The sequence below is a fragment of the Diplotaxodon limnothrissa genome, linkage group LG8 (genome assembly GCF_057381915.1).
Source record: "Diplotaxodon limnothrissa isolate DT_005_m linkage group LG8, D_limnothrissa_male_GT1.1, whole genome shotgun sequence".
NCBI lineage: Eukaryota > Metazoa > Chordata > Actinopteri > Cichliformes > Cichlidae > Diplotaxodon > Diplotaxodon limnothrissa.
In genome coordinates, this window is record NC_140603.1 from 16,173,648 (window position 1) to 16,200,081 (window position 26,434).

The 26,434-nt window shown below is 39.0% G+C and overlaps 2 protein-coding genes across 3 annotated transcripts; one reads left to right on the forward strand and one right to left on the reverse strand.

Annotated features, from left to right (window-relative positions):
* Nucleotides 1-1,574: 1,574 nt before the first annotated feature.
* LOC146626612 (integrin alpha-M-like) lies at nucleotides 1,575-22,755 on the reverse strand. 2 transcript variants are annotated; one of them, XM_085361380.1, is made up of 29 exons: nucleotides 22,383-22,755; nucleotides 17,690-17,781; nucleotides 17,273-17,343; nucleotides 16,380-16,494; nucleotides 13,792-13,919; nucleotides 13,522-13,664; nucleotides 13,087-13,237; nucleotides 12,661-12,811; nucleotides 12,370-12,437; nucleotides 12,082-12,202; nucleotides 11,778-11,917; nucleotides 10,936-11,082; nucleotides 10,631-10,843; nucleotides 10,390-10,523; nucleotides 9,314-9,462; nucleotides 9,058-9,209; nucleotides 8,811-8,936; nucleotides 7,348-7,421; nucleotides 5,259-5,400; nucleotides 5,073-5,171; nucleotides 4,882-4,961; nucleotides 4,711-4,797; nucleotides 4,537-4,606; nucleotides 4,336-4,437; nucleotides 3,851-3,931; nucleotides 3,656-3,766; nucleotides 3,384-3,497; nucleotides 3,132-3,242; nucleotides 1,575-2,987 (listed from the first exon to the last, which is right to left on the reverse strand). In XM_085361380.1, exons 1-29 carry the CDS (start codon nucleotides 22,406-22,408, stop codon nucleotides 2,922-2,924), a joined length of 3,264 nt encoding a protein of 1,087 aa, XP_085217506.1. In that variant the 5' UTR covers nucleotides 22,409-22,755; the 3' UTR covers nucleotides 1,575-2,921. The 2 variants fall into 2 exon arrangements, with proteins under 2 accessions (XP_085217506.1, XP_085217507.1); XM_085361381.1 differs by lacking the exon at nucleotides 22,383-22,755 and adding an exon at nucleotides 18,375-18,465.
* Nucleotides 22,657-26,434, forward strand: aldoab (aldolase a, fructose-bisphosphate, b). The gene is made up of 7 exons (XM_085361384.1): nucleotides 22,657-22,741; nucleotides 24,027-24,145; nucleotides 24,390-24,656; nucleotides 24,752-24,912; nucleotides 25,257-25,515; nucleotides 25,638-25,837; nucleotides 25,970-26,434. The coding sequence occupies exons 2-7, from the start codon at nucleotides 24,034-24,036 to the stop codon at nucleotides 26,060-26,062; spliced, it is 1,092 nt and encodes a 363-aa protein (XP_085217510.1). The 5' UTR covers nucleotides 22,657-22,741; nucleotides 24,027-24,033; the 3' UTR covers nucleotides 26,063-26,434.

The following is a 26,434-nucleotide window of genomic DNA, read 5'->3' on the forward strand; positions in this document are numbered from 1 at the left end:
TGTACCACATAAAATTGGTTCGAGGTCAGTAAGCACAACCAGAATTCATACATAAGGCAGACTGTCGATTTTTGAGATGAAAGGATTTTAGGCCGTGCGTCAACGCGTTAGCCCGGTTAGCTCACTAACGCCACCCAGCCCCACGCACGGGGTGATCCGCGGTAACTAGTTAACGGAGATTTGCCCCGTTAATGCAGTTATGGCATTAACTTTACGCTGACAGTACTAAAATAGTAATCTTCAAATGTTTTCTTTTTACCGACCAGCTCCTCTTTGATAGCTGCCGTGTCCATCTTGTCGTTGCCTGCAGGTGAAGCGATGGGGGAGGGGGAGTTGTGTTCAGTGAAGGAGAGAGGCGGAGTAACACAGCGTAGAGACAAAAGTGGACAAAAGAGAGGCAAACTTGCGGCTCCACGAGTATAATGATAATGTAGACTATATCGATATAAACTATATTGTCACATCTCATATTTCATTTAGTTCATTTAGTGGAGCTCGCTGGCCATGAGGACTCCACCACCCCGTTCACACAGAAACTAAAGCACACATTTTATTGGCTAGATGTGATTCGAACAAATTAAACGACATGGCAGCAGGCGCCCCCGAACTTTATTTTATTTTATTTAAATAGCGGTGGGGGGTTGCTGCTGTTGGTCATGAGTGAGCCAGCCTATTTTGTTTCGTTCGGTGGTATGGCGGCCACAGACTGCACTTCATGAAATACGCATAGGGGGTGTCGCGGAGGCTTGTCAGATATGAGCGCGCCTCTTTAGTAGCGAAGTTTGTCGGATTTTCATTGTTTTGTGACATGGCACGTAGTTTGTGACATGGAATCTTAAATGATATAGTAAACACATACCCATAAGCCACAAGGCTTCTTAGCCAAGAAAGTAATGCTATGCTAAGTTTCGGAAAAATACGAAGAACTTCAGTTGTGATATTTCTAACAGACAAATTGAGACTGTTCAAACATATACTGTCTGATATAATAAAAGAAACATTACTTGCCTTTAGAAACTTGAGATGAACGATCTATCCAGCTCCTAGCCTCACGTTCTCATTAAGGCAGACGGGCAGGTGGCTTTCAGTCCTTGCAAAAGCGCAAAGTAGACCCCGTAGCATCCAAAAATATGAGATGCGCATGCGTACTCAGGCACAGAAAGGCGCCAACAGCTTCAACTCATGTAAAACTTGAATTCATTCATTTTGCCAGCAATAAATTTCATCTGAGACCAACTTTTGCTCCAAAACGTTAAATGATTAGTTGAAACCCTTAATGTATTTGAGTTTATGGGCCAACTGAACTTTTATTGTTGAATTGTGAAAGAAATGACTGTAAGCTCAACAACTGCAAGTTTGATTTTTTACAGTGTACATTACAGGGTGACATGAAAAGTTTTTTGCTGTACAATAATGTCTACAAACATACAGTTTGTAAAAATATAAATACAGAGATATTTCATGGTGGGCAATTATTATTATCCTTTAAAAAAAATAGTACAGTCACTCTAAAAACTTTCATACCATAATTCTTTACAGGACTGTTTCAGAATCACTCTACATCTACTCAGGTACTTCACTATATTCAACCTCAACCATTTTATTTGAGTATCCTTTTTCCACATTGTGCATTAAATTTAACTTGAAAGCAAATGACTGTATAGCAGACACTTACTACTATAAGTGTCTGTTATACAGGATAGTATTTCACAACCCTTCATAGTGTGGCCTCTAAAAACACTGTCTTCAGGTGGTCTTCAGGTGCTTGTGTTAAATATAAGTACAGTTTAATTTGAACAATTTTATTTACTTTTTGGGTCCAGAAAAAGAGAATAAACAATTTCAGATTTACTTTTCAGATCTCTTCAGTTCATTTCATATTCCCATTGCGAAAGTCCCACATAGCAGACAGGTCTGGCCCGGATCTGGTGTCAAGCCGGCACTGCTGGCTGACCTCTGGAATGGTAAGTGGTGTCATCCAGATATGGGCCAGCCCTGGCATAGATGGCACTGTTTATGTGATAGCATGCCACATCTGGCCCGATTGTGGTTTGGTTTATGTGGCCCAGGCTCATAGAAAACAGGTCTGGCCCAGATCCGGCATCAAGCTGGCACTTCTGACTGACTGGTGTCATGGCAGGGTATATGTCAACCAGATGTGGGCCAGGTCTGGCAATGATGGCACTATTTATGTTCCTATTTTCCTATTTTAGTTAGAAGACCCAAATGCTATGTTGCAACACTATACTGCTATGGTAGCCAACTTTATCCAAAACCTAGTGAGGGTTTACTCATGTTTACCACTGGGTGGCTGTATCTCAGGTGGTAGAGCAGGTGACTAACTGATCAGAAGGTTAGTGGTTTGATCCCTGGCTCCTCCAGTCTGCTTGTCAAGAGTTTTAATGTGTATAATGTGGTTAGGAAGCATTCAGTTTGGAGAAAGTGTGTGATTGGCTGAATGTGGTATGTCGTATAGAGCACTTTGAGTAATCTCTGATAGTAGAAAAGCACTATATAAGAATCAGTCCATTCGCTGTCCGAACAGAGTTTCGTCATGTTACTTTTGCACTATTATGTTCTGGCACATGTTGTTATTACATGGCTTGATTAAGGTACACATTAGGCTGACATCTGGGGCCAGAGCTGAAATTGTTCTGGGCCAGCACTGGCCTTGTGTTGGCCCATGTGTGGGCCACCTCTGGCAAACCAGATCTGGGCCACCAAAGGGCCGTCATTCTTTGCGGTATGTGGGCCATTTGTAAGCACACTGTGTGGGCCAGATCCGGGCCATACCGATTTTGCTATGTCAGGTCCTGCCCACCAGGTAGGAAGTTCTATTGTAAGGAAATGGGCGAGCAGGGGAGGGATTTCAGACCTTCTTTGAAGATTAGATAGAGATCTACAAATATGAACCTTTGTTTTTATCCTGGACCATCTTCCGGTTCTTCAGTATTTACCTTGCTATATTTACTCTTGAAAAATCCAGCCTAGAAGTGCAAGGAAAAACATAAAATTCAAGTAACTGTGCATAAAAATTATGTTAATGAAAAGAAAATTTAATTATTTGTCCACGTTCTCTAATAGCTTTTCTTATGAAAAAATTAATTGAAAAAGTGTGATCATCATCTCACCTTATACAGGACAACTGTGAGTAAAATCAGAAAAATCAACCCTCCCAGACATCCTCCAATGATCTCTTTGATAAAATCTGGCTCAGGGTACACTTCTACCTCTGCCTCAATCTGAAAGATGAAGTGACAGTTTGTAAATAAAATGGAAACTGTTATTATTATTATTATTATTATTATTATTATTATTATTATTATTATTATTATTATTATATCAAGATAACATTATATACTATATATATTACAAGTGCTCACCTTGTGAACAGGAGAATTGTAGTCAGACCCTGTTGAAAAGTAGACGTACTTGCTTTGGTCGTACTTCAGACTGACTTGGCTGGTCAAGAGGAATTTAGCAGATTGAAGTCCAATCTAAGAAAAAATCAAGAGGGATGAGCTGAATTTGAAAATGAAAATATATATATATTGGAAAATATATATATATGAGTTAGTAGTACCAAGTAAGGAAGAAGTGTGACGTGAAAAAAAAACCCTAATGTAGCACTTAACATAAACGTCCCATCAGTTACCTGCTCTATCCACTGTGAAGTGAGGTTTCCAGAGATTTCATACGTCCTCTTCTCCTGCCTTTCCATAGATGCCAGGCACTCAAACACTCTACACATGGCCACAGAGCAGTCCTGTGGATCATTTAAAGAAGACTAAATGCAACAAAAGTTGATCCATTGTAATGTTAAATCTACAATGTTTAGACTAATACTTACCACTACTTTATTTTTTTGGATCTGAAGAACAAAGTCTTTAACATGTGGTTCTTCATAACTTCCTTTCTTACAGTCTGCAATCTATAATACATTTGATTTATGGTCCCAATGTTACCACATGCATGTATTACACTGCTAAGCATGAGCCATTTTTGTAGTCAATACCTAAAACAACATACAATACTGTGTACAAGCCTTGAGCCACCATCATTTCTCTATGTTTTGCAGGGAAAATGGAAAATAGTTGCAACAATTTACTGAAAAATGCAAACATACATCGATATATAGTAAATAAGACACAGTGTGTAGACTTTGGCTTGAAAGTCAATATTGGTATGACCTCCTCCTTTAATATTCAACACAGCAAAACCTTTAGAAAGCCTAAAGAACTATTATTCAAGACCACTTACATTTATCTTTGATAGCAAAATATAAAGAAATGAAGGGTGACTTAAGACTTTTGCACACTACTGCATATATATTACCTGTAGGTTGTTCGGATGCACCCAAATGTCTTTTCCCCCAAGCTTCACTGGAACCTTGATCCACACAGTGAAATTATGAAGTGCTCTGATATCATTTGTTAGCTAAACAAGAAAAGAAAACAAGAGCTAAGCATAATAGTTGGATCTAAATCATAGAATTACCTTTACAAAATACAGATATATACACATGTCATGTTCTACCGTGATTGATTGCTGGACTGGTTTCTGCAAATCATTCTTCCCAAATGTGAAATTGTTATAGCTGGGGGAGCTAAACAGACATATTTTAAAGATTGATTAAATACCATGTATTAGAATAGTTGTCACTTTCTATTTTTTTGTTTCCTTTTCTGTTACAAAGAGAACAACACATACCCTTTAATTGTCATAAAAATGCTGTATTTTACATCAATCAATTTCTTTTTGTAGAGTTCACTTGTAGGTGCATGCTCCTGATTTCCACTGAAAGAGAGAGGTGAACATATTTATACTGTATCTGTGGGTCTACTGCTTAAATGAAAAGTACATGTACCAGAGAAACAGTACCTGGTGGCATTTGCAGTGACAAATATCTTCCTCTCAAATTGACTATTGGTGTCAATCCCATAGCAGACAATGAAGGAAGCCTTAATGGAATGAGAGAGATGAGTGACTTCTCTTTGTCCTTAAGTTGTGCAAAAGTCAGAAAAAACAAATTGATAAAAGATTTTTTGTACAAATAAAATTAAAAAACAAACCTTAGTTTGGCTCTTGAAAATGGGCTTGTCAATAGTACAGTCTGTCCTTCCTCGTGATAAACCATCTTCACTGTCCAAGGAGTTGCACTCAATTCTTCCCTTTTATTAGGAAAAAAAGATTCTAGATGCTTTGGAAGAGCAGCAGATCAGTCATGAACTGATACAGACTTGATCCTGATGCCTTACCTGCTGACTCGTGAACTTCCTGTAGGAGAGTCCAGCTGGGTACGTGAGAATAACATGGCTGTTGTAGGAGTTTTCTCCTCTGTTCTCCACTGTGACTGTGACATTCAAAAGCTCATCAATGCCCACTTTAACCTCTGAGGATCTGTGGAGTATGAAGCCAGATGAGAATAAAAGGAGAGGAAAACAAGACGACAGCTGAGCTAAAAGCACAAAATGCTAAATTTATGGTAGTTTTCAATTGAATGTTAAAATGGTAACAACTTACAGATCCTAAGGGATGTAGTATATTAACTTATTGCATTAACATGTTAGCATCTACTGATTAGCCATCCACTCACTTTCTACTGCTATCACAGCTAACATTGGGCAAGGGCCAGCAGTATACCCTGGACAGATTGCCAGTCTGACACAGGGTAGGACAATGCTTAAAACTCGGCATTAGGAGGCAATATGGTGTTTATCAAATTGTACAATATTTCAGCTTATGACCTAGTAAAATTGGAAATAAAATATATAAAACGGGTTCAAATAGAGAAAAGTTAATTTTTATCTACATTGGGAGGTCTCTTAGCAGATAATCTCTGCCATCATGAGTAATTCTCTGATCAATTGTATTTCATTATATTGCAGTCTTTTAAATAGCTATGCTTTATTGTGCACCACAACATGATGAAATAGCATAAAAACTCAACCTGACATTTGTACAGTCATCCCACTAACAGGGGAAAGACAGACTGCACTGAGTATTGGTTATTTAATCGTCGTAGCAAGCAGAAAAATGATTTTACACATGGAGTCTCCAGGCAAATAGACATGCAAGAGTATTAGGGCCACATTACAAAAAATATATATTATTCATTATTAAAAAATTAAGTCTAAATTTCGAGAAACAGTTGAAATACTATTTGGGGAAAAAACAGTTTAAATGTGCAGATAACAGTTGTTGCTACAGATGCTATACCCTCTACAAGATGCCTTGAGTAGATGAATTAGTGAACCATCGATATCTTTACATCTGTCCATTACCTGCCTTTTCATTTTTTACTAATCCACTCTTCCTCTTGGTTCAAGGACTTTTGGACTTCTTTGTGCCTCTTTGTTTCATCGTTTGTTTCTTGTTCTTAGTTTCCTATTCATTTAGTCTGTTTCCTTTTGTGTTCTGTTTGGCATAGTGTTGCTTCTGTATGTCCTCCCCAATTAGGTGAGTGATGTCTTCATGTTGTGTATCTGCCGGTTTCTCTAGTGATGTCTATGCATGTCTGTTTGTTTGCTCTCTCGCCCTCTTTCCTCCCTCGCTTTCTCTCTCCTCCCTACAGTAGCCATGGCAGTTTGTCTTGAAACAACAATTGTAATCTCCACATTTCGAATTTTCTCAAAATAATAAATAACATTTTTTCTTCTGTGTCCCTCATACGCCATCGTAAACAGATTTATTATTTGTGTTAGTGTTTTTCTCTTCTTTTTATTTTTGTTTCTTTATTTCTCTTTCCAGCTTTGTTGTGACTTATTAATCATAAGGAAGGAGAATTTTGACAGAGTGGCTATAAATTTTATTCAAATGCTTCAGTAGAATAGTGTTTTTATGCTTCATGTACAAGCAATTAAAAGTAGCACATTTCCAGGCACACAAGTTGTCAAATTCTGGGGGTTTTTGTGAATTTGAGTTAAATCATAAATATGTCTGAGTTAGATTTTCAGCGGATGTTTTAATACTTATATTTTTCATTTTGGATTATTTTTTTGGTTTTATTTTGGTGTCCAGTCTTGGTTTTATTATTCTTGGAATGCTTTTAAGTTTTGTGACATAATTGTCTTTTGGGTTTTGGCTCTAGGTATTTTGCCTCCCCAGTGTTTCCCTGAGTGTGATTTTTTTCTTCTTTCTGTATTTCCCATTCCCTTGTGTTTTGGGATTTGGTCTTTTCTTAGGAATGTGTTATAATTTTTAACTTAGCTATTAGCATTAAATTAGGCTTTTTGTTGATCGTGTCTGCTTCCTGTGTTCTACATGCTGGGTCCTTTCAAATCCATGAGCCACACGGTCGCCTGACTGTGACACAAGTAAAGCTTAACTTTAGTAACTGGGCCTCACCTGGTGAAGTTGAAATCCACCTTCAGGTTATCATTGCAATTCTTGTCAGTGCCACAGTTGATCTCAAAATTTAACTGTGGAAGAAAGCATGGTGTATTTACATTATACATTTCACTCATTATAATTTCATTTTATTGTAATTATACCTCTGTACACCACTAAAGTCAGTGTTAAATCAAACAATGTATGACTGAAGTGCAGATATTTAGCTTTAATTCAAAGGGTTGAACAAATGTCTGCATTAATGGTTCAGAAATAACAGATCATTTTTGTACAGTTTCAGAGGCTGAAGAGTAAATGTAATACCTATGGACCTTACTATGTATTACTATGTATTCCACAGCAACAATGAATGTATTCTCTTTTATAAGTTAGGTGAGTAGTGTTAGCTGGTTATGTCACCAAGTTAAGCAGCTGCATGCTTATTGCTGTGAAATGGACTAACATTAACCAAAACTTTCTGTACTGAAGATAAAATTCTTTCTAACGATATTCTTGGTCCACTTTGTGGAGATACAGAAATTCTTTTATTGCTGCCATATAATCTGCATCATTATAACTGCATTAATAACATTCTTTACAGCATTATTTCATGTAATAATATTTCTCACAGTATTGATACTGCATTACAGCTGTTTATTGAAGATGTCCATTTGAGGATCCTTCCATTATGTTAACTTTTATTACAAGTACGGTTAGAAGTATTTTATACACATTGCATATCTGTGCTTATTTTGAGTTGATGTTCGGTTCATTAAGGGTCTTAAGCTTCACTGGCGTGACTGTCCAGGTGATACATGCTGAGGGAAACTAGAACATAGAAGGATGATTGCATGCATGCTTACAATACATATAACACATATAATCTAGGAATGTGCCAGGCCTGAGGCCTTAACTCATTTGGTGTCTTAATATATTTTATTCTACTTGGTAACAGACGATCAGAGTCAATAATTAGCCTCAGAGACCCTGAGGGCTTGAAGTTTATTACCTTGTATGGAAGGTGTTATAGAAAAGAGAAGTTCTATGTCTGCTTATAGCTATTAAAGATGTACGATTAACTGTGACTAATGTCTGGAACCTATTTTAATCTGTCATTGACGCCATGGGGGGGCGTGTACCCCACTGGTTTATAAGTATCCACAAGATGTATTTTGGTCAGAAGACATATGTTGATGTTTTCTCCGGACTGTTAATAAACTCATCGTTTGATTGCACTTTTCTGGGGCCTCCATGGTTTGTGACACTGCTCTACATTGATTGATTTCGCGATAACTTGTTCCTCTGTAGGTGCAAGGACTCTAGTTAGAAAGGCTTGAATATTTTTAATTCAGTGTTTTCAGTTAGTGTTTGTCACTACTCTTTGAAGACCTGACAAATGCACAGGTTCTTCTCAATGCCAGACTTACATAAAAAGTAAAGGCAAAAGTATTAACTGTACACTTATAGTGCACATTGCTTACGGGATAATTAGTTGCTGTTGGAGCATGCGGGGAAAGACTTGGTGTGAGATTTTCCTCAGAAGGCAAACCATAAAAACTGAATTTAATCTCATTAGAAAGAGGACTGAGAGCATCTTCTGGACAGGCCTGCAAGAAGAGAGCAATGTCAGTGTTGCAGGACTACAAGACTAAAATTAAAATATTTTCTTTACTGACTTAAAAATCTGTTGGTTCATTTGATAATTGTGATGTTATTAATAGAATTTACCTCAATAAAAAATGTTACATTTGAACACATTTTCCTCAAGGTGACAATAATTGATCCAGACTGCTCTTGTTCTTTCACACTGAAGTGAGCTCGTTTTTTTGAAGGTTTGCGAGTGGTATCCAATGTTAACATATAATCAATCCTTGCTTGAGCTGGAATAGATCAGAGTTTGACTTAAATGTTACAAATGCACATGCATACATAAAGTAAACTGATGAATGGTTTAGTGATTTAGAAACAGATAAGAATAATAAACCTGCATGTCGCTCTTTCGTAGACAAGCTGCTCATGGTAAAACAGACTGTAACTGTGTTCTCCAATGGTTTTGAGCAGTCTACATTCTGAGTAGAGATTTGGTCTGGGCTGAATGACACCTCAGACTTTACCTCTACAATGGGTCTTGATCTGGAAATGGACATAATAGGGAAAGGAGATGATGAACTAGACATGTGAATGACTATTACCTTTGTAATTACTACTAAGCTGACAGCTAATCTTCATTGTAGATGTTCTGATCAAGACTTCACAACTGTGTGCACTTTTCTTTGATTTACTCGCACTGCACATTTTATAAACCACTATGTCTACTTATTTCTATCAATATCTCTGCTACTAAAAGTTTGGGGTCAGTGAGAGATGTTAATTTTCTAAGTAAAGAACATTTTCTCTTATTATATGGCATCAACCAGATATGTTTTAAATGAAATTTAATGATTTAAGGAAGCATTCATTATAAATCTGTAATGCTTTCTAAAGAAGTATCTACAATCACCACCAAGTTTGTTACTGACACCTTGGTAGTACTTGGATGGACCCTCCTTTGCTTTAATTCTTAGTTGCATAAATTCAATAAGGTGTTGTAGACCTGTTCAACCACATCCCAAAGGTGCTATTGGACTGAGATCTGCTGACTGTGGATACCATTGTTGTTAGAGACCAGACTCATCAGAGTGTTTTTCCAATCTTCTGTTGTCCATTTTTGGTGAGTCCTATGCCCTTATGCATACCTTGGGAGTAACAAGTGGTTATGTGAGCTACTGCTGATTTTCTGTCTGTTCAATTTAGCTCGGCTAAACTCTATGTGTAGCTGCATGTGTGCATCACCCTTTTTTCTTTGCAAAAAAATGCATTTTTTCCTGTATTTTCCTGTACATTTTGAAGTAAACTGTGTTCTGCAAACAGAATTTCTAATTACATTAATGTGCCTTTTTTATAATTAGAAAATTTTACATTTACACTAAGTTTTTAGCAGTATTCTATTCATTACAATTGAACCTTCACAAAAAGTACCAGTGACAACAGTAACACATGGCTGGACTATCTTTGACTTACCTCAGCAAGACAACTTTACCCTTTGAACCCACCGCTAAGTCAAGCAGTCCATCACCACTCTGGTCAAAAGCCGACTGACTGATTGTCACTCCAAAGAACTTCAGTCCTGACTGGACCTCAGAGCCAGTAATTCTCTGTGTGAATGAACATATTTTAAATAATAAAGCTGCAGGTTGTATAGATGCACTTTTACATCACAGATAAGTTTAATAATCATTGTGAGTACTTTGATGCTGTGTACCTGTGAGTAAGTAGGACTGATTCTTTCGCCTCCTTCACTGTGGAAAATGTAGATGCTGCCTTCACCATTATTCTCCAAAGGTGCTCCAACTGCCAAATCCCTGAATCCATCTGAGTTTAGATCAGGCAGCACAGCAAGAGAAGAGCCGAACCTTCCTTTGACAGCTGCATGTCCTCTTAGTACTAATGGATCATCAAAATTACACTCCACAAACTGAAAGCAGGAGAGTGAATATTATATGATCATTAGGGAAGTTGACAAATAAAATAATTAATTTAATTGAAGTGGATAAAACTTTGATTTACCAAACCAGTTAGTCTGCAAACATAAACTCTTCCCTCTCTATCAGGCTCCATGTACATTGGGGCTGATATGAAGATTAGCTCAGTGATGTCATCATTATTTATGTCCATGGTACACACCTCTGCCCCGAAATATGCACCAGTCTGATACTGTGTAAGCAAAAAAATATACATTTTTATTTGAAAAAATAATTTATATATAATTTAGATGAGATGAGATAGCCTTTATTTTTCAGTTGCAGGTCTTTTGCCCACAACCGAGATGACAGACCTTGCCGACCGTACATACAATACACAAACATCACATTGGGGAGACAGGTCAGGCTAGGTAGCGAGGAAAAAGAAACATCGAAATGTGTAACACAAAAGGATAATACAGGAATGCACAGGTATCAACACACCATAACACAATAAACACAGACAAGCAACATGGGAAAGTGTTCCAGTGTGTACATCTGATCTGGGACCGCTGCAATCTTTTGACTGCGCCTCCAGCTGACCCGATGTCCACATCAGAGGGGAGGTAAGCGTTGGAGGTGGTGTTGGATAGGGAGGGTGATGTGTCAGTGAGTGCTTATCAGTATCAGTATATGTATGTGTGTGCATGTCCATAGTTCAGCTGAGACAGTTTCCTTCGCCCTGCCAGGCTAAGTAAACAGTCTTCCAGCCAACCCAGGTGGCCTTGCATGGAATGGGAAGGAACAGACTCAACACAGTCGTTATCAGGGAGTTTTTGTTCGGCTCCAGCCTTGAGCCCACAGCTGGCGCCGAAGGGGTAGCCGCATTATGATGGTAATTTTTCTTTTTACAAGGTCATTCAGATCTGTCTTGCTGTAAATTCATACCTGTGATGCCAACGGCTCAATCGTTTGGTTTTCAAAGTTGTCTCTGTTAACAGAGACCACAACTCCTCTGTGTTTATATCTTGGAGCACCAAGAACTGTCAGAGAACCACTTTGGGTTCTAGCAATTGCCATGGAGTAACCTAGAATTTGGTAATCAAAAAAGGAAAGACAACTTATTTCTCCTTTTAAATTTTTTTCATGTGCAAACTGATCCACTTGTTTGTGTAAAAGAATTACAGCAGAGCTGTGTATATACATGATCACATGTGTTTGAGTTAGACTGTTAAAGCTGTAATATTCTTACCAAGATAGCTGTCAGGCTCAAAAGACACATCCTCATATGTTTTCACCTTCTGGCCTCCTGTTGTGTATTGCACGTAGCCTCCCCTCCACTGGTTTGCACCAACAATAGACATCTGAATTCCCTACAGTGTACACAGAAAATACATTTAATATACAATAATTTTTTTTATTTAAAATCTGGACTGTGTTCAATTATCTGGTTGCCTTCAAGTTACAAAAGGTGGCACATGTGAATCTCTCTTTCTCATCAGACTAGACTGTCTGATGAGTTTCATGTAGTTTTAATTACCTCAGGTGCATAAACTGTACTAAATCCCTCTTGAGACATTTCCATTTTCAGTGACTCTCCACTGCTTTCTGTGACAGAAAAATAAACAAGACAAAATTTTAATTATTCTTAAAGTAAAGAATTCAAATGACTTTTTGTTGTTTATTATAAATGTGCTGAGTATTTATTGCTCTTTTCATAAAGCAACAAGCTGTTTAACTTAAAATGAGACAAAATTTGTAACATGCAATAAAAAGAATACAATGTGACAGGAATTTTAACAAAGCTTTAATGTTGAATGTATATTTGTACCTTCAATGGGAAAAATTTTGTCCTGTAGATTCTGTCTTATTTCTTCAAGTGCGCTGAATTTCTTCACTTCAAACACATGTTTTTCTGAGGGAGATGATGCAATGCTGTGCAGTTCTTGTTTTGCCTCAGGTTTATCAAATGCATCCCCGACCTGGAGATTGGAAAAACTATGATTAAGTTTTCATACTATTCAAGATCATTTGCTGACTTTGGTAAAATACAGTCCTTGAATCTCACCTGATTTAAAATGAAATCTACACACAGATATTATACTCTCTAACACTGAAAAGAACTCAAATCAACAATAACAGTTATTTCTTGTTGACTGAATGGCAGAACTAATTCACAGCATGTCTGACAAGTGACAGCATCATCAATCAATACGAAACTCAATATTCTACAAGTTTAAATAACTGAAGTGCTTACCCCAATAACAAATCGAGCAATTGATTTATTTTTTGCTTGCTCTACTGCACCTTCCAGGTTCTCACGGTCATTAGATGCTCCATCAGTAATTACAATCAAGACCTTCTTCACATTTGGTCTGGAGCCTTGCTGTGGGCTGAAAACTTTTTCCCTATCAAATAAAAAATAATAATAAAATGTAATTTCAACACAAAGTATTTTTAAAAGTGCACCTTGTGGTCATACATATTTCAGTGTCATTCATATTTTTCATAATTTTTCCAAAATACAGATATTTTTGTACTTTGCAGATGCAGCATTAGATCTGCATGTATTTCAAATTGGCCTTGGTTTGTGCCATCTTGTCCACAACATAATACTGAACATGCACAGTAGTTACTGTGGTCAGATTCACTGAAAAATGCAATGCTTCAGTAATATCTTTGCATCACTTACACAACTTCTTTGATGGCCTTAGCCGTGAAAGTCTGTCCCGTGTGTTGCTGAATTCTATTGATTTTATCTTCCATTTCAGTTAAGTTAAATTTTTGAAAGTTAAAATGAATCTCTGGTGCACTGGAGAACTGGGAAACAGAAAACTGAAAGAAAGAAAAAATATGTGAAACATGTGTTAGATTATATTTTATGGTGTTAAATGCAAACAAAGATGTAATCTATGTCATGATTTGCTGTTATTTAAGTAGCAGAGGGACAACAGTGTCTCACCTGTGTGTCACTTGAGAGAAATGATACAATTAGATCTCTCACAAACTTCTTCATTGTTCGAAAATCAGGACCAGATACGCTGCCTGAACCATCCAACAGAAAGGCAAGGTCGGCTTGTGTTTCACAGTCTGTCAAAGAAATGGATTCAAAATTAGATTTAGTTTTATGGGGTGATTTTTATATTTTTTCACTCATATAAAAAGCAAAGCAAAAGAATTTTGCACCTCAGTAAAGGCATTATGAATAACACAAAGACAATCTATGTAGTATGCATTTGCTAGTTAATCACTAAAGTACGTATGTTTGTCTATTTAGTGGCATAGCTCAGTCGCTGTTGTCTATGTTAGTTTAACAAGAGAGACAAGAAGATTAAGGGATTAAATGAGTTTGGTCCAAAAATGCTTATCAGGGTTTTACCAAAGTTAATGTATAGGATCTCCAACCACAATTATTGTCATGGTCCTGGGCCATGTTGGCCCAGTATTCTCAGTTTTGTGTGTTTTGTATTTTATTCCCTAGTCTTGCCTTGGTTCCTAGGATTATTTAGTTATGATGATCCTTATTTGGTTACCTCCTGTGTGCCCCTGTGTATCTGGGAGCCCTCGTCTCTCCTTGTGTTTTATTCTACGTTTTCCCCAGCCCGTTATGTCTGCGTTCTCCCCGTGCTCTCTCTCCTCCTGTTTGCACCTCTGTACTTCCTGTTTTACTTTGGGACTCCCGCACCTGTATACGTCATGTTATGTTCACCCCGCCCTGTCTCGTTATGATTATCAGTGTCAGCTGTGTTCCCCATGTGCTCCCACTTCCCTCGTTAACCCTCGGTGTATTTATGTCTGCGTCTCCCTCAGTTCTGTGTCGCGTTCTCCCTCATGCTGTGTGTGATTCCCCCTGTGTTTCCTGGTGAACTTTATGTTAGTTTTTCCCAGTTTAGTTTTCCTATTATCTTTTGTCAGCAATAAAGCTGCATTTTGAGTTTATCCCCTGAGTCCGTGAGTTTGCATTTTGGGTCCTCATCCTGCCTGCCACACAGCGACCATGACAATTATTCTTAGTCTTATTGTTTACATTTATTTTTATTTCTTTATGAAAATACAGAAAAGCTTAAATTATTTGAAATCCCAGAAGGTTGATTGTGCTCATGTGGATGCAGTGTTTACGGTGGGTTTCATCACTCATCCAAGTGTCTTCCTCAGTCTCAGGTGAGTACAGGATTTTCCAACCTTCTAAACATCCAGATGAACAGAATCGACTCTGTCACTTAGAAGCAAGACAAAACATCTCAGTTTCTTACACAAACGTCTTGTGAGTTAAAAATGTTTGTATAACATGACTCAAAACAATTAGTACAGACTACTAGACCTGTTCAATCAAGAAATAACTTAAGTAGAACCTGCATGACAAACTGAAGCATGCTAAAGATCTCAAAAAGCATCATGCCACGATCTAGAGAAACTCAAGAAGAGATGTGAAATATATCTTTGACATTTGTAAGTCATTTCTAAGTTTTCTGGACTCAAGCAAACCATGGTGAGAGCCATTATCTACAAATGGAAAAACTAAGAACAACTAAGAACAGGTGAACCTTCTCAGGAGTGGCCAGCCTACCAAAATTACTCCAAGAGCACATCGGCAATTCATCAAGAAGGTCACAGCCATACCCAGACCAGCATCTAAAGAACTGCAGGCCTCACTTGTCCCAGTTAAGGTCAGAGTTCACGATTCAACAATAGAAAAGAGACTGGGTAAAAATGGCATACAAATAGAGAGTTTGAGGAGAAAAATCACCAAAAAAGCACAAAGACTCGTCTCACATTTGCCAAAAAATATCTTGGAGATTCTGGGGAAATATTCTGTAGACTGAAACAAAACCTGAACTTTTTTAATTGTTTGAGTCCAGTTAAATCTGGAGAAAAACCAACACAGCATTTCATTAAAAAAGCATCACACCAACAATCAAACATGGTGATTGCAGTGTGTCTAGGGCTGATTTTGCTGCTTCCTAATGATTTGGCGTAATTGATGGATCTATGAATTATGTTCTCGACCAGAAAATCCAAAATGATCATGTCACAAGCTCAAGCACATTTGGGTCATGCAACAGGAGAATGATCTAAAAAAACCAGCAAGTTGAACTCAAGTTGAGAGAATAAAGGTTTTGAAGTTGCCTAGTCAAAGTCTGGACCTAACGCAGATTAACATGACATTAAAAAGGGCATTCACAGTCTAAAACCCACCGGCGGGCTGAATTAAAACACTTCTCAAAAAAAAAAGTGTGCTGTGGAGGTATAGTAAAGACAAAACAGAAGCTCTAACTTTCCACTCCGATTTTATTCATCACAACACATTAACTGAACACGTCGCACCACACAACTCGACAAAACCTGTCCTCCCTACTTGGGTGTGAGTGGAGCCCTCTAGTGGGTGGAGCCCTCTAGTGGGCCACCACAGGCCCAAAATTTCTCCACAGCCACGTGACACACTCATTGACATTTTTTCCTTAATAAATGGAATCATCATTTAAAATCTTTTTTTTTCTCAAAAACATTATTCATTGTAGGTACATTTTCACAAACTCTGTTTACTATTACCGTCAAGAGAAGATGGTATCGGTGGTCCAAATGAATTAGAACTGTCAATCTGAAAGCACACACCGTTGTACATGGTGATACTTTTGCAGTGCTTTGGGATGGATGGACAACACACCTAAAAACAGACAAAGACAAGTTCTGATTAGGCTGATTATTTCCTGTCCCTGTTTCCTTTATTCCATATAAAAATCAATCAGATCTGAAAAAAATAAATTCCCACATAAATCTTCAGTATCAGCTAATGTTTTTGTTTTTTTAAAAGAATTTCTGATTCTGCTCTCTTTCAGGAACATGCGTGTGAATATGTGACGGGTTAAACCTGTGGGAACTCTGGAGGTGTGGTACTCAATCCAGGCTACAGAGCTCACTCAAAATACAAACCTCACTTCTATTCCTTTGTCATCACATTCAGAGAGACCTGCTTTTCCTCTTTATCTACACCACACTGAACATTATCTGTACCAGTAAATCGTAGAAGGTCTGGGTCTTATGTAGCACTTTTCTTATACAACCTCACTCATTCACACCCACTCAAACAAATGATTTTTTTCTATCCTTTTCCCATGTAAGTGCTTTCTATCTGACATTTACATGCATGTATACTCTGACAGATGCATCAGAGTGCAGCTTGGGGTTAGTATCTTGCCCAAGTATATGTGGCATGCATTCTGGTGCAGATGGGACCACAGTCACCCAGTAACATTAAGCTAATATGTAAGATGTGTTGTTGTTTTTTTAAAATTAGCTGATTCTGTGGAGAACCACTGGGAGGTTCAGTGATTTTTCACAATGCAATTTTTAACACAAGACATTTTACATACATAAGACAGTTGAGTTGGATCATCAGTGATTTTAAAAAGTACTTAACATAAGGTCTGGAGCTAGCAACTCACCACAGTGTTTTCTCCAGAGGGATCACTTGCCATTGACATACCAAGGGACACATTAGCTGTCAAATCTGGGGCTGTATTTAAAGAATGCAATATTTGTTAAAACACAAAAAACTCCTTGATAATGGAAGAAACAGTGAAGCCGAAGACTACAAAGCACCTCAATTAATACACTTCCCTTTTTACATGATCAATTTACACGGCACATTTACAACAGAAAGGAATGCAACACAGAATTCACTTTCACTATAACTTCATTTCATAGCTGTAAAAATTTAAAAAGTAAGTTGATCTCAGTTTTGAAGGCTCAATACAAAGATATCAAACCAGGTTTCTGTGCCAGGGTCTGAGCAGAATTTTTGCAAAGGTAAAATAGTTACTGTTGAGGTTTTAAGACATTTACAAATTAATGGTTTCTACCTTCTAGTTTTATATCTTGACATTTTGGAGGAGAAGTGGTGCAGCTATATATTCCCCCATTCTCGTGTTCAAGTGGGGCACTGACGATCAAACTGTGGAGATAAATCCAGACCACAATGTAAGTCTAGAGAGCAAACTGTGGTTAAATACACTACATATCTTTTCTGTTAAGAAATATTGCATGTTTGTTCATTTATTACTAACCTATTATGATGTTTGCTAGAAGAAAATTAGTAATAAATAGCAATATTCTTAAAAAGCAAATAGTCCAATTGCAAGCATAGATTTAACAAACATGTATGTGTGTGTACGTGTGATACACTAACATACACACACTTTATCAATGTGTCTTGTAAATGGCCTGTATTTATATAGCGCTTTACTAGTCCCTAAGGACCCCAAAGCGCTTTACATATCCAGTCATCCACCCATTCACGCACACATTCACACACTGGTGATGGCAAGCTACATTGTAGCCACAGCCACCCTGGGGCGCACTGACAGAGGCGAGGCTGCCGGACACTGGCGCCACCGGGCCCTCTGACCACCACCAGTAGGCAACGGGTGAAGTGTCTTGCCCAAGGACACAACGACCGAGACTGTCCAAGCCGGGGCTCGAACCGGCAACCTTCCGATTACAAGGCGAACTCCCAACTCTTGAGCCACGATCGCCCTTGTGACTTACTCTGATTTTCTTTGAATCACCTTGTACCCAAAACCAGGAGCAGAGCTACTCAGGGTCTTCCAAGCCCCAGGATCAATATTGAAAGAAAGTGCAGGATTTAACACTGAGAATTAAAGAAGCAAAAAAAAACCCATTTGTTTTACTATAAACAACTTTAATCTATTACTTATGTAGTAATAAAGGTACTCTAATGTGATTATAGCACCTCTGTTGAATACCACATACAGAAAATTGTATAGAGTCTGTGTTTCTCTTTTTGTTGGAGTGTAGCAGTTTGAACTGAGGTCTGCCTCAGTGGGTGATCTTTTATTACAACTAGAGAGCAGATAAGCTAGATATTTTTAAATTCTAAGAACTCAGAGCAATTATTGTCTTGTAAAACACACCCAAGACTTCAATTTGGAGTCAATTTTATGTCTTAAATTCCATATATACAGTCAAAAGTTTGGACACATCTTATTTAATAGTTTTTCTTTATTTTTAGTACTTTCAACATTGTAAAGACATACTAAAGACATCAAATATATACATGATATATTGAATTATATAGCAAAGAAAAAAATATAAATAACTAAATATGTATTATATTTTACATTCCTGAAAGCAGCCACCCTTTGCTTTGCTGACAGCGCTGCAAACCCTTGGCCTTCCCTTAATGAGCTTCATAATGTGGTCAGCTGAAATGGTTTTCACTTCACAGCTGTGCCTTGTCAGGTTTCATTTGGGTAAATTCTTACCTGCTTGATGAGATTGGGACCATCAGTCAGTGTGTTGTGCAGGAGTCAGGTTGATACACAGCTGACAGTCGTATTTGACAACTGCTAGAATTTATATTATGGCAACAACCAATCAGCTAAGTAAAGAGAATTGACAGTCCATCATTACTTCAAGAACTGAAGACAGTTGGACTGCTGAGTCTTGTCCTGTGGAGGTGGTCACAAGCGCATGGCACAACATAGAAGAGCCACCTCCACAGGACAAGACTCAGCAGTCCATCTGCATCTTAAGGATAAAGGACACTCTTTCCAGGATGCCAATGTTCACATTTTGGACAGAGAGGACAGATGGTTTGAAAGAGGAGTGAAAGAAGCCACCTATGTCCACTGTGAGCGACCATCTTTGAACAGAGGCGGGGGTTTACGACACCAACTCTCTGCCATCTATAATCCAGTTTTGAGATCCCTTCCCAGACGCCTTAACGCCCACTCACATCCTGGGCCATCTGACCTCAGGAATTCACATGATAAGGTGGGGCCAGGTTTCACAATGAGCTCACCCGAAACCCTGGCTGATTGGGACCCACACCCAGTTTCACACCTTGGCTCAGGCAATTAGAGGATCATCAGCGGGTCCTTTTGTCCCTCTGTGGGGGATTACTCCCACTAGGTTTATATCTGGGACTCTCCACCATTTGACCTTAGAACTGAAGAAGCTTCTCGGATGAGAGGTGAAACGTCTTCAAGTAACTTAAAGAAGTCCAGACGCTTTTCTTTGCAAGCTCCTTTGACTACAATGACATGGATGACTGAGAACCTTCACAGACATGTTCAGAGGAGTGTGAGAATCAGGCCTTTATGGTCAAATATCTGCTAAGAAACCACGACTAAGGAAAAGAAACAAGGAGAAGAGATTTTTTGAGCCAAGAAAGACTAGGATTGGACATTGGACCAGTGGAAAGCTGTGCTTTGGTCTGATGAGTCCAAATTTGAGAACTTTGGTTCCACCTGCTGAGTCTTTGGTGAGTGTGAACGGATGGTCTCTACATTCATGGCTTCCACTGTGAAACAGGGGGTGTGATGGTATGGGAGAGGCTTTGCTGGTGACACTGTTGGGGATTCATTCAAAATTTAAGGCACACTAAACCAGCATGGCTACCAAAGCATTCTGTAGCGACATGCCATCCTATTCAGTTTGCATTTAGTTGGACCATCATTTGTTTGTAAACAGGACAATGACCCCAAACACACCTCCAGCTTTGTAAGGGCTATTTGACCAAGAAAGAGATTGATGGAGTGCCGCGCCAGATGGCCTGTCCTCCACAGTCACCTGACCTAAACCCAGTTGAGATGGTTTGGAATGAGATGGACCGCAGAGTGAAGGCAAAAGGGCCAACAAGTGCGCAGCATCTCTGGGAACTCCTCCAAGAATGTTGGAAAACCATTTCAGGTGACGACCTCATGAAGCTCATCAAGAGAATGCCAAGAGTGTGCAAAGCAGTAATCAAAGTAAAGGGTGGCGATTTTTGAAGAATCTAAACTATAAAACATGTTTTTGATTCCATATGTGCTCATTTATAGTTTTGATGCCTTCAGTGAGAATCTAATGTAAATAGTGATGAATATAAAGAAGAAACATTAAATGGTTTCATAACTCCCTGAAAAGTAAATTTATTAAAACATTTTATTACAATGCCATGTCCTCAAGTTTTTTTCTTGTCAACACAGTGTTAGTTAAATTATTCATCACAGGATCAAAAAGTACAATGTGACACTGGAAACAGGCCTCAAATATGTGATGATTGCATTAGCACAGAATTATTTATGGATTAATAATCAAGAATTAAATTTTGCAAAATTATTTATGAAAGGGTTTTTTCACTCAGTGCATGCTAGAGGTGAAATGCAATCAAAATATTGTACTCATTAAGCTATTTTTACACTCTGAAACTAACTGGGCTGATCACACGTCTCAGTAAGTTTGATTCACAGAGAAAAAAAAAGGAAATGAGCACAACAGACATACTGCTCCATAATATTTAACTTAAAATGAAGGCATAACTAGACAATGAAAGATAAAAGGCACAAACTGCCTTACCTGACAAGAATATTGTAGCACTAATTAGCCAGTTCATTGTGTTACTCCCATGGAAAATCATTTTAACTGTGATATTTGGTTTTATTTTTAATTTTCACTGCTGAGCAAGGTGCCACTTCTGCTGAAAGCATGTAAGAAGGAGCCAAAAAGCAGAAATAATCAATTGACTGATCAAAGCCGAGGCATCTTTAGAGGAACTCGATGAAGGAGGAGTTTCAATAGCGGCAGCGCTGTGTTATATAAGAGAGATTGTGGTGGTGGGTGGCCAACTAATTTAGTTTAAGCTCTAATTTTCTTAAACAATAGTATAACAGTAAAGTTTATTGGCATGTGGACAACCAGATGAAATTATTTTAAATATAATTAAAATGTTAACATTTAAATAAAACCATCTGCCTCATTAGCAGGTCTAAGATAAATTTTTTGCTGAAAATTTGAGGTCAGTCCGATCAAATTCTTTTTGTTATCACATTAAATTGTAAATAAGAAGAGGGAATGTTGAGCATCTGACATTATGACTATTACTTTCCCTGTAGTTGACTAGCAAGTTGAATTTGCTTCTTCAGATTTCTACTTAACACATCTATTCCTGTTGCATTGTTCAGCCCGCAAGCCCTCCTGTCAGGAAGTTGGCCTCTTTTACGATAAGTGTGTGCCACTAAAAAAAGTGTAGCGTGCACTACAAAACCCAAAGTCTGAAACTGTCTGTTTTGTGCTTTCCCATGAGCTGAGTGAGAGGCACAGAAACAGATGCAAAGTGCAATGTGCCCCGAAAATATGAACCTGCAACCTTTCCCTGGCTTGGCGGTTGACCTCTTCCTGCAGAGCACAGACGATCAAGAAAGGTCGAGAAAAGGTCAAGGATCAGTGTGCTGTGTTGCTGAGTCTGGTTTGGATTTCTAAGGGCAGGTTGGTAATGTTGCAACATGCTCAACCCTCTCTCACTCTCACTCTGTTTCTGTGTGTCTGTGTGCACGCAGACACACACATTTAGTGCATTCTACATATACCCCCAAATTTATCTTCCTTCACATACTATTTCAAATGACCTCCAGATATTAGATGTTCTTCTTTGGTGAGCAGCATATTTTACAATAACTGCAGCTAAATAAAATGTTTAATATAAGACAGAATGTAAAGGATGTGCTTGGAAGATGCATAATTTCGTTTAAGGAGAGTGTAAGAAACACTTACATAGTAGGCCATTCTTCCCTGCACATTTCTGGATAATATCGTCTACTCAACCCCTTCTATGTGGACTTCACCTAAACCCTAACTGCCTGTTATTCCATCGCATTTTGTGCCGTTCACTGAAACACTCTTTGCCCTTTGAGTGGCTGCTTGCTAGCACGTTACTCCAGCCCCAGTCCTGCTGAATGTCACAAGCCATCTCTGGTTGCATCCTGTTCTTTTTATAGTTGGGCAGCTGAAATGTGAGGGGTCACAATGGGAGGATAAATACAAGGGCCAGCAGGCTTGCAGGGGTGTCGCAGACGAAGGCCGGATCTTCTCCCTTCTTCTCTCTTCTCTCAGCTCTCCTCGCAACCTCAAAGGTAAAAGATTGAATTCATGCCCATGAAAAAAACAGCATTTCAAGTGGATTTGTTGGTTAGCTATTGAATGTTATGTTATAAAGCCTTGGCATAATGAGAGGCTTATGACCTGTATACCAGAGATAAAATAAAAACAGTGTTATGCATCTTCTTGTAGCTTTCACAACTGTGTGGTTAACATGACTCGAACTATATCAGTGTAACCCGCAGGTTCATGTCTGTTGGTTAAATGCAAGTGTGCGTCTTTTTTTTTTTTTGTTACTTCAACGTCAATGAACCAGATGCTAGACAGATGAAAATATCTCATCACTTTCTATAGTATAACAACATTAAATAATGATTGTGATGAACTGTGAGAACGATTCTCCCTTGATATTAAACAAAGCTGATCATTTTTGGTAAACTTCAGTCACCTACCTTTATCTGATGCAAAGTTTCCATTGAATCGTTGGTCAGTGGTGACTCAATAGTCTGACTAATTTCTTGCTTTACTAGATAAATTCATCTAGACTGCCTTCTGCAATGTGGCATGCCTCATCAACAGCCGGGTGGAACGCTGCACATTTTCTTTTATGCAGCCCATTCATGCTACATGAGCTACAGTGCACTCACTGCCTCATGCAAGCAGTATACTGGGTACACTGGGTATATTTAGTCTAACGTATTGATAGTGGCAACAGGGTGACAGTTGGAGGAGGTATGCGATAGAGGCCAGTCAAGAGGAATGGTGAGGGAAGGGGGGCTGTGGAGGGGAATGGAAAGGTCAGGGATAAGAGGCTAGAAAATGGAATAGGTCACGGACGTGCACACGATTTTTTAAGGGTGGTCAGATGCATGGAGGGTGGGGCATGTGATGGTGGTGGAGGGGGATTTGTGGTAGTTCTCTGACACTGGATCCTCTGTGAGGTTACATATTGTGCCTGGGGAATAGTGTGAAACCAGCGCACAAGCTGCTGCAGCAGTTAAAGCTTAAACAGCTGCTGTCGCATGTAGGACACAAGCTGGTCTGGGTTGTTTTAGCAAAAGATAGTCTGACAGGAAAACATAAAACCATGAGCCAGACGTTTTTTTTTTTTTTACCACTTCCTTCACACAATCAACCCGATGTTCTGTGCTCCTTTCATCTAGCAGTTTCCCACACATATACCCTGAAACTGTTACACTCAAAAGCAGATATGCAGTGCAGTATAACCTTTCACCTTGGCGCACTGTAAAAATGTATAACCCCTGTGTCATGTTCATTATTAATTTCTCAAATTTTTGTCTTCCCTCTATTTATATCAAGAGTCAGGATGCCTCACGCATACCCTTTCCTCACTCCTGAGCAAAAGAAGGAGCTCAATGATATTGCTCTGAAGATTGTGGCTCCAGGCAAAGGAATCCTTGCTGCAGATGAGTCAACTGGTAAGAAAATGAACCTATATACTAACAATCAGTTCTTTGGGACAGTCAACTCAACAGTTGCCAAAAACTATGGCTTAAAGGATTGCAGTTAGGCTACAGTTGAAACTGGTTTCACTGTGTGTGTTTTCTCAGACCTGAACTGAAACATTTCTGCAAACGTGCAGACAGACTGTGGCTTCCAACACTTAATAATATACTATGTTTTTATAGTCAATCTGATTTTATCTGTTTCTATAACCTCCAGGCAGTGTGGCCAAGCGCTTCCAGAGCATCAATGCTGAGAACACTGAGGAGAACAGGAGGCTGTACCGCCAGCTCCTCTTCACTGCTGACGACCGCATCAATCCCTGTATTGGTGGCGTTATCCTCTTCCACGAGACCATGTACCAGAAGACCGACAATGGCAAGCCTTTCCCTCAATACCTCAAAGAAAGAGGCATGGTGGTGGGTATCAAGGTCGACAAAGGTGTTGTCCCCCTGGCAGGAACCAATGGCGAGACAACCACCCAGGGTGAGCACAGAAAAGATCCAGACATCATCCGTATTACATAATTATCTTTTAATATCTTTATCTAACGTATTGTGTATGTTTGTCCTTCCTAACAGGTCTCGATGGGCTTTATGAGCGTTGCGCCCAGTACAAGAAGGATGGTGCTGACTTCGCCAAGTGGCGTTGTGTTCTGAAGATCACCCCCACCACGCCCTCAAGACTGGCTATCATAGAGAATGCCAATGTCCTGGCTCGCTATGCCAGCATCTGCCAGATGGTAAGACACAACAGACAGATAACCCAGTTTAACTGAATTTTACAAGATCTATTATTGGGTCTATTTAAAAAAAAAAACATTAAAATATTTTTGCTGTTTTTGCTTGTGCATTTGATATGATCATGCCACACGCATACTTCCTGCATGGGTAAAAACACACAATGAGGAAACCTCATAATGTGCCAACAAGCTCAAAAAACTTTTCTCCAAATTAATGCTATGTCATAGTATTATCAAGGCAGCATAACATTAAATTTTTAAAGTCTTCACTTTTGGATTTCAGGTCTTGTCTTCTTAATATGAGCTCCTATTTTACCCTGTCTTTGTGTCCTTGCCTTTCCTAGCACGGTATTGTCCCCATTGTTGAGCCTGAGATTCTTCCTGATGGTGACCATGACCTGAAGCGTTGTCAGTACGTCACTGAGAAGGTCCTGGCTGCCGTCTACAAGGCCCTGTCCGACCACCACGTCTACCTGGAGGGTACCCTGCTCAAACCCAACATGGTTACCGCTGGACACTCTTGCTCACACAAGTACACCAACCAGGAGATTGCCATGGCAACTGTTACTGCCCTGCGCCGCACCGTTCCCCCTGCAGTTCCTGGTAAGAAAGTACATCACACGCTTGCTGATATGCACACTTTTACACTTTTTTAGACATAATCTTTTATGACTAATCTGCATTAGATCTGCAATCTGGGTTGCTAAACTCTACCTGCTTTGCAGGTATTACCTTCCTGTCTGGTGGTCAGAGTGAGGAGGAGGCCTCTGTCAACCTGAACGCCATGAACCAGTGCCCCCTGCGCAAGCCCTGGGCACTCACCTTCTCATATGGCCGTGCACTGCAGGCCTCTGCCCTGAAAGCCTGGGGTGGGAAGAAGGAGAACGGAAAGGCATGCCAAGAAGAGTTTGTAAAGAGAGCTCTGGTATGTCTGAATATGAACTGTGTAACTAAAATATAAAGCTATATGAAAGAGTTGTATTATTATTATTAACATCAAACTCATGCTCTAGAGTCCTCTTGTGCATTAAATAATATCATATTTTCTATCTTACAGGCTAACAACCAGGCCAGTGTGGGCAAATATGTTTCCACTGGAGCCAGCACTGCTGGTGGAGAGTCACTGTTTGTGGCTAATCATGCTTATTAAGCATAACCACCCTTTTTCCACCCCTACCCCTCCATTATTACATCATCACGGAAAAGGACACGTCCCTTAAGGCACCACCTATGAAATTCACACTCTACTATTAAACGCTACAACAGAAACTGCAGCACTTTTACATCTCAGTAGGAAGCAAAAGAGAAAGAAAGAAAAAAGCTTTGAGTGGTTGCTGCAGCTAGAAGACTAAAACACGTTCTTCCTCCATTCCCTTGGCTTTTATTTTTAAACACCTTTTTTCAGGTGAAGATTCCCACACTGTTTTTACACAACTTGTACTATTTTCCTTGGTCTGCTTCCAGTAAGTTCAGTATATGATTTATACTGTTACCATGGAATAAAGTATTTACCGTAGCGTAA

Excerpts from the sequence above, each read along its gene's own strand:
- LOC146626612 (XM_085361380.1), bottom strand. The coding sequence starts at position 22,408 with ATGTGCAGGGAAGAATGGCCTACTAT. Across the intron at positions 17,782-22,382 it reads AGGGAAGAATGGCCTACTAT|TTTGATCGTCAGTGCCCCAC; the intron begins GTAAGTGTTTCT and ends TTATCTCCACAG. Across the intron at positions 7,422-8,810 it reads CAACAGCAACTAATTATCCC|TTAAATTTTGAGATCAACTG; the intron begins GTAAGCAATGTG and ends TTTCTTCCACAG.
- aldoab (XM_085361384.1), top strand. The coding sequence starts at position 24,034 with ATGCCTCACGCATACCCTTTCCTCACTCCTGAGCAAAAGAAGGAGCTC. Across the intron at positions 25,516-25,637 it reads CGTTCCCCCTGCAGTTCCTG|GTATTACCTTCCTGTCTGGT; the intron begins GTAAGAAAGTAC and ends CCTGCTTTGCAG. Across the intron at positions 25,838-25,969 it reads AGTTTGTAAAGAGAGCTCTG|GCTAACAACCAGGCCAGTGT; the intron begins GTATGTCTGAAT and ends TCTATCTTACAG.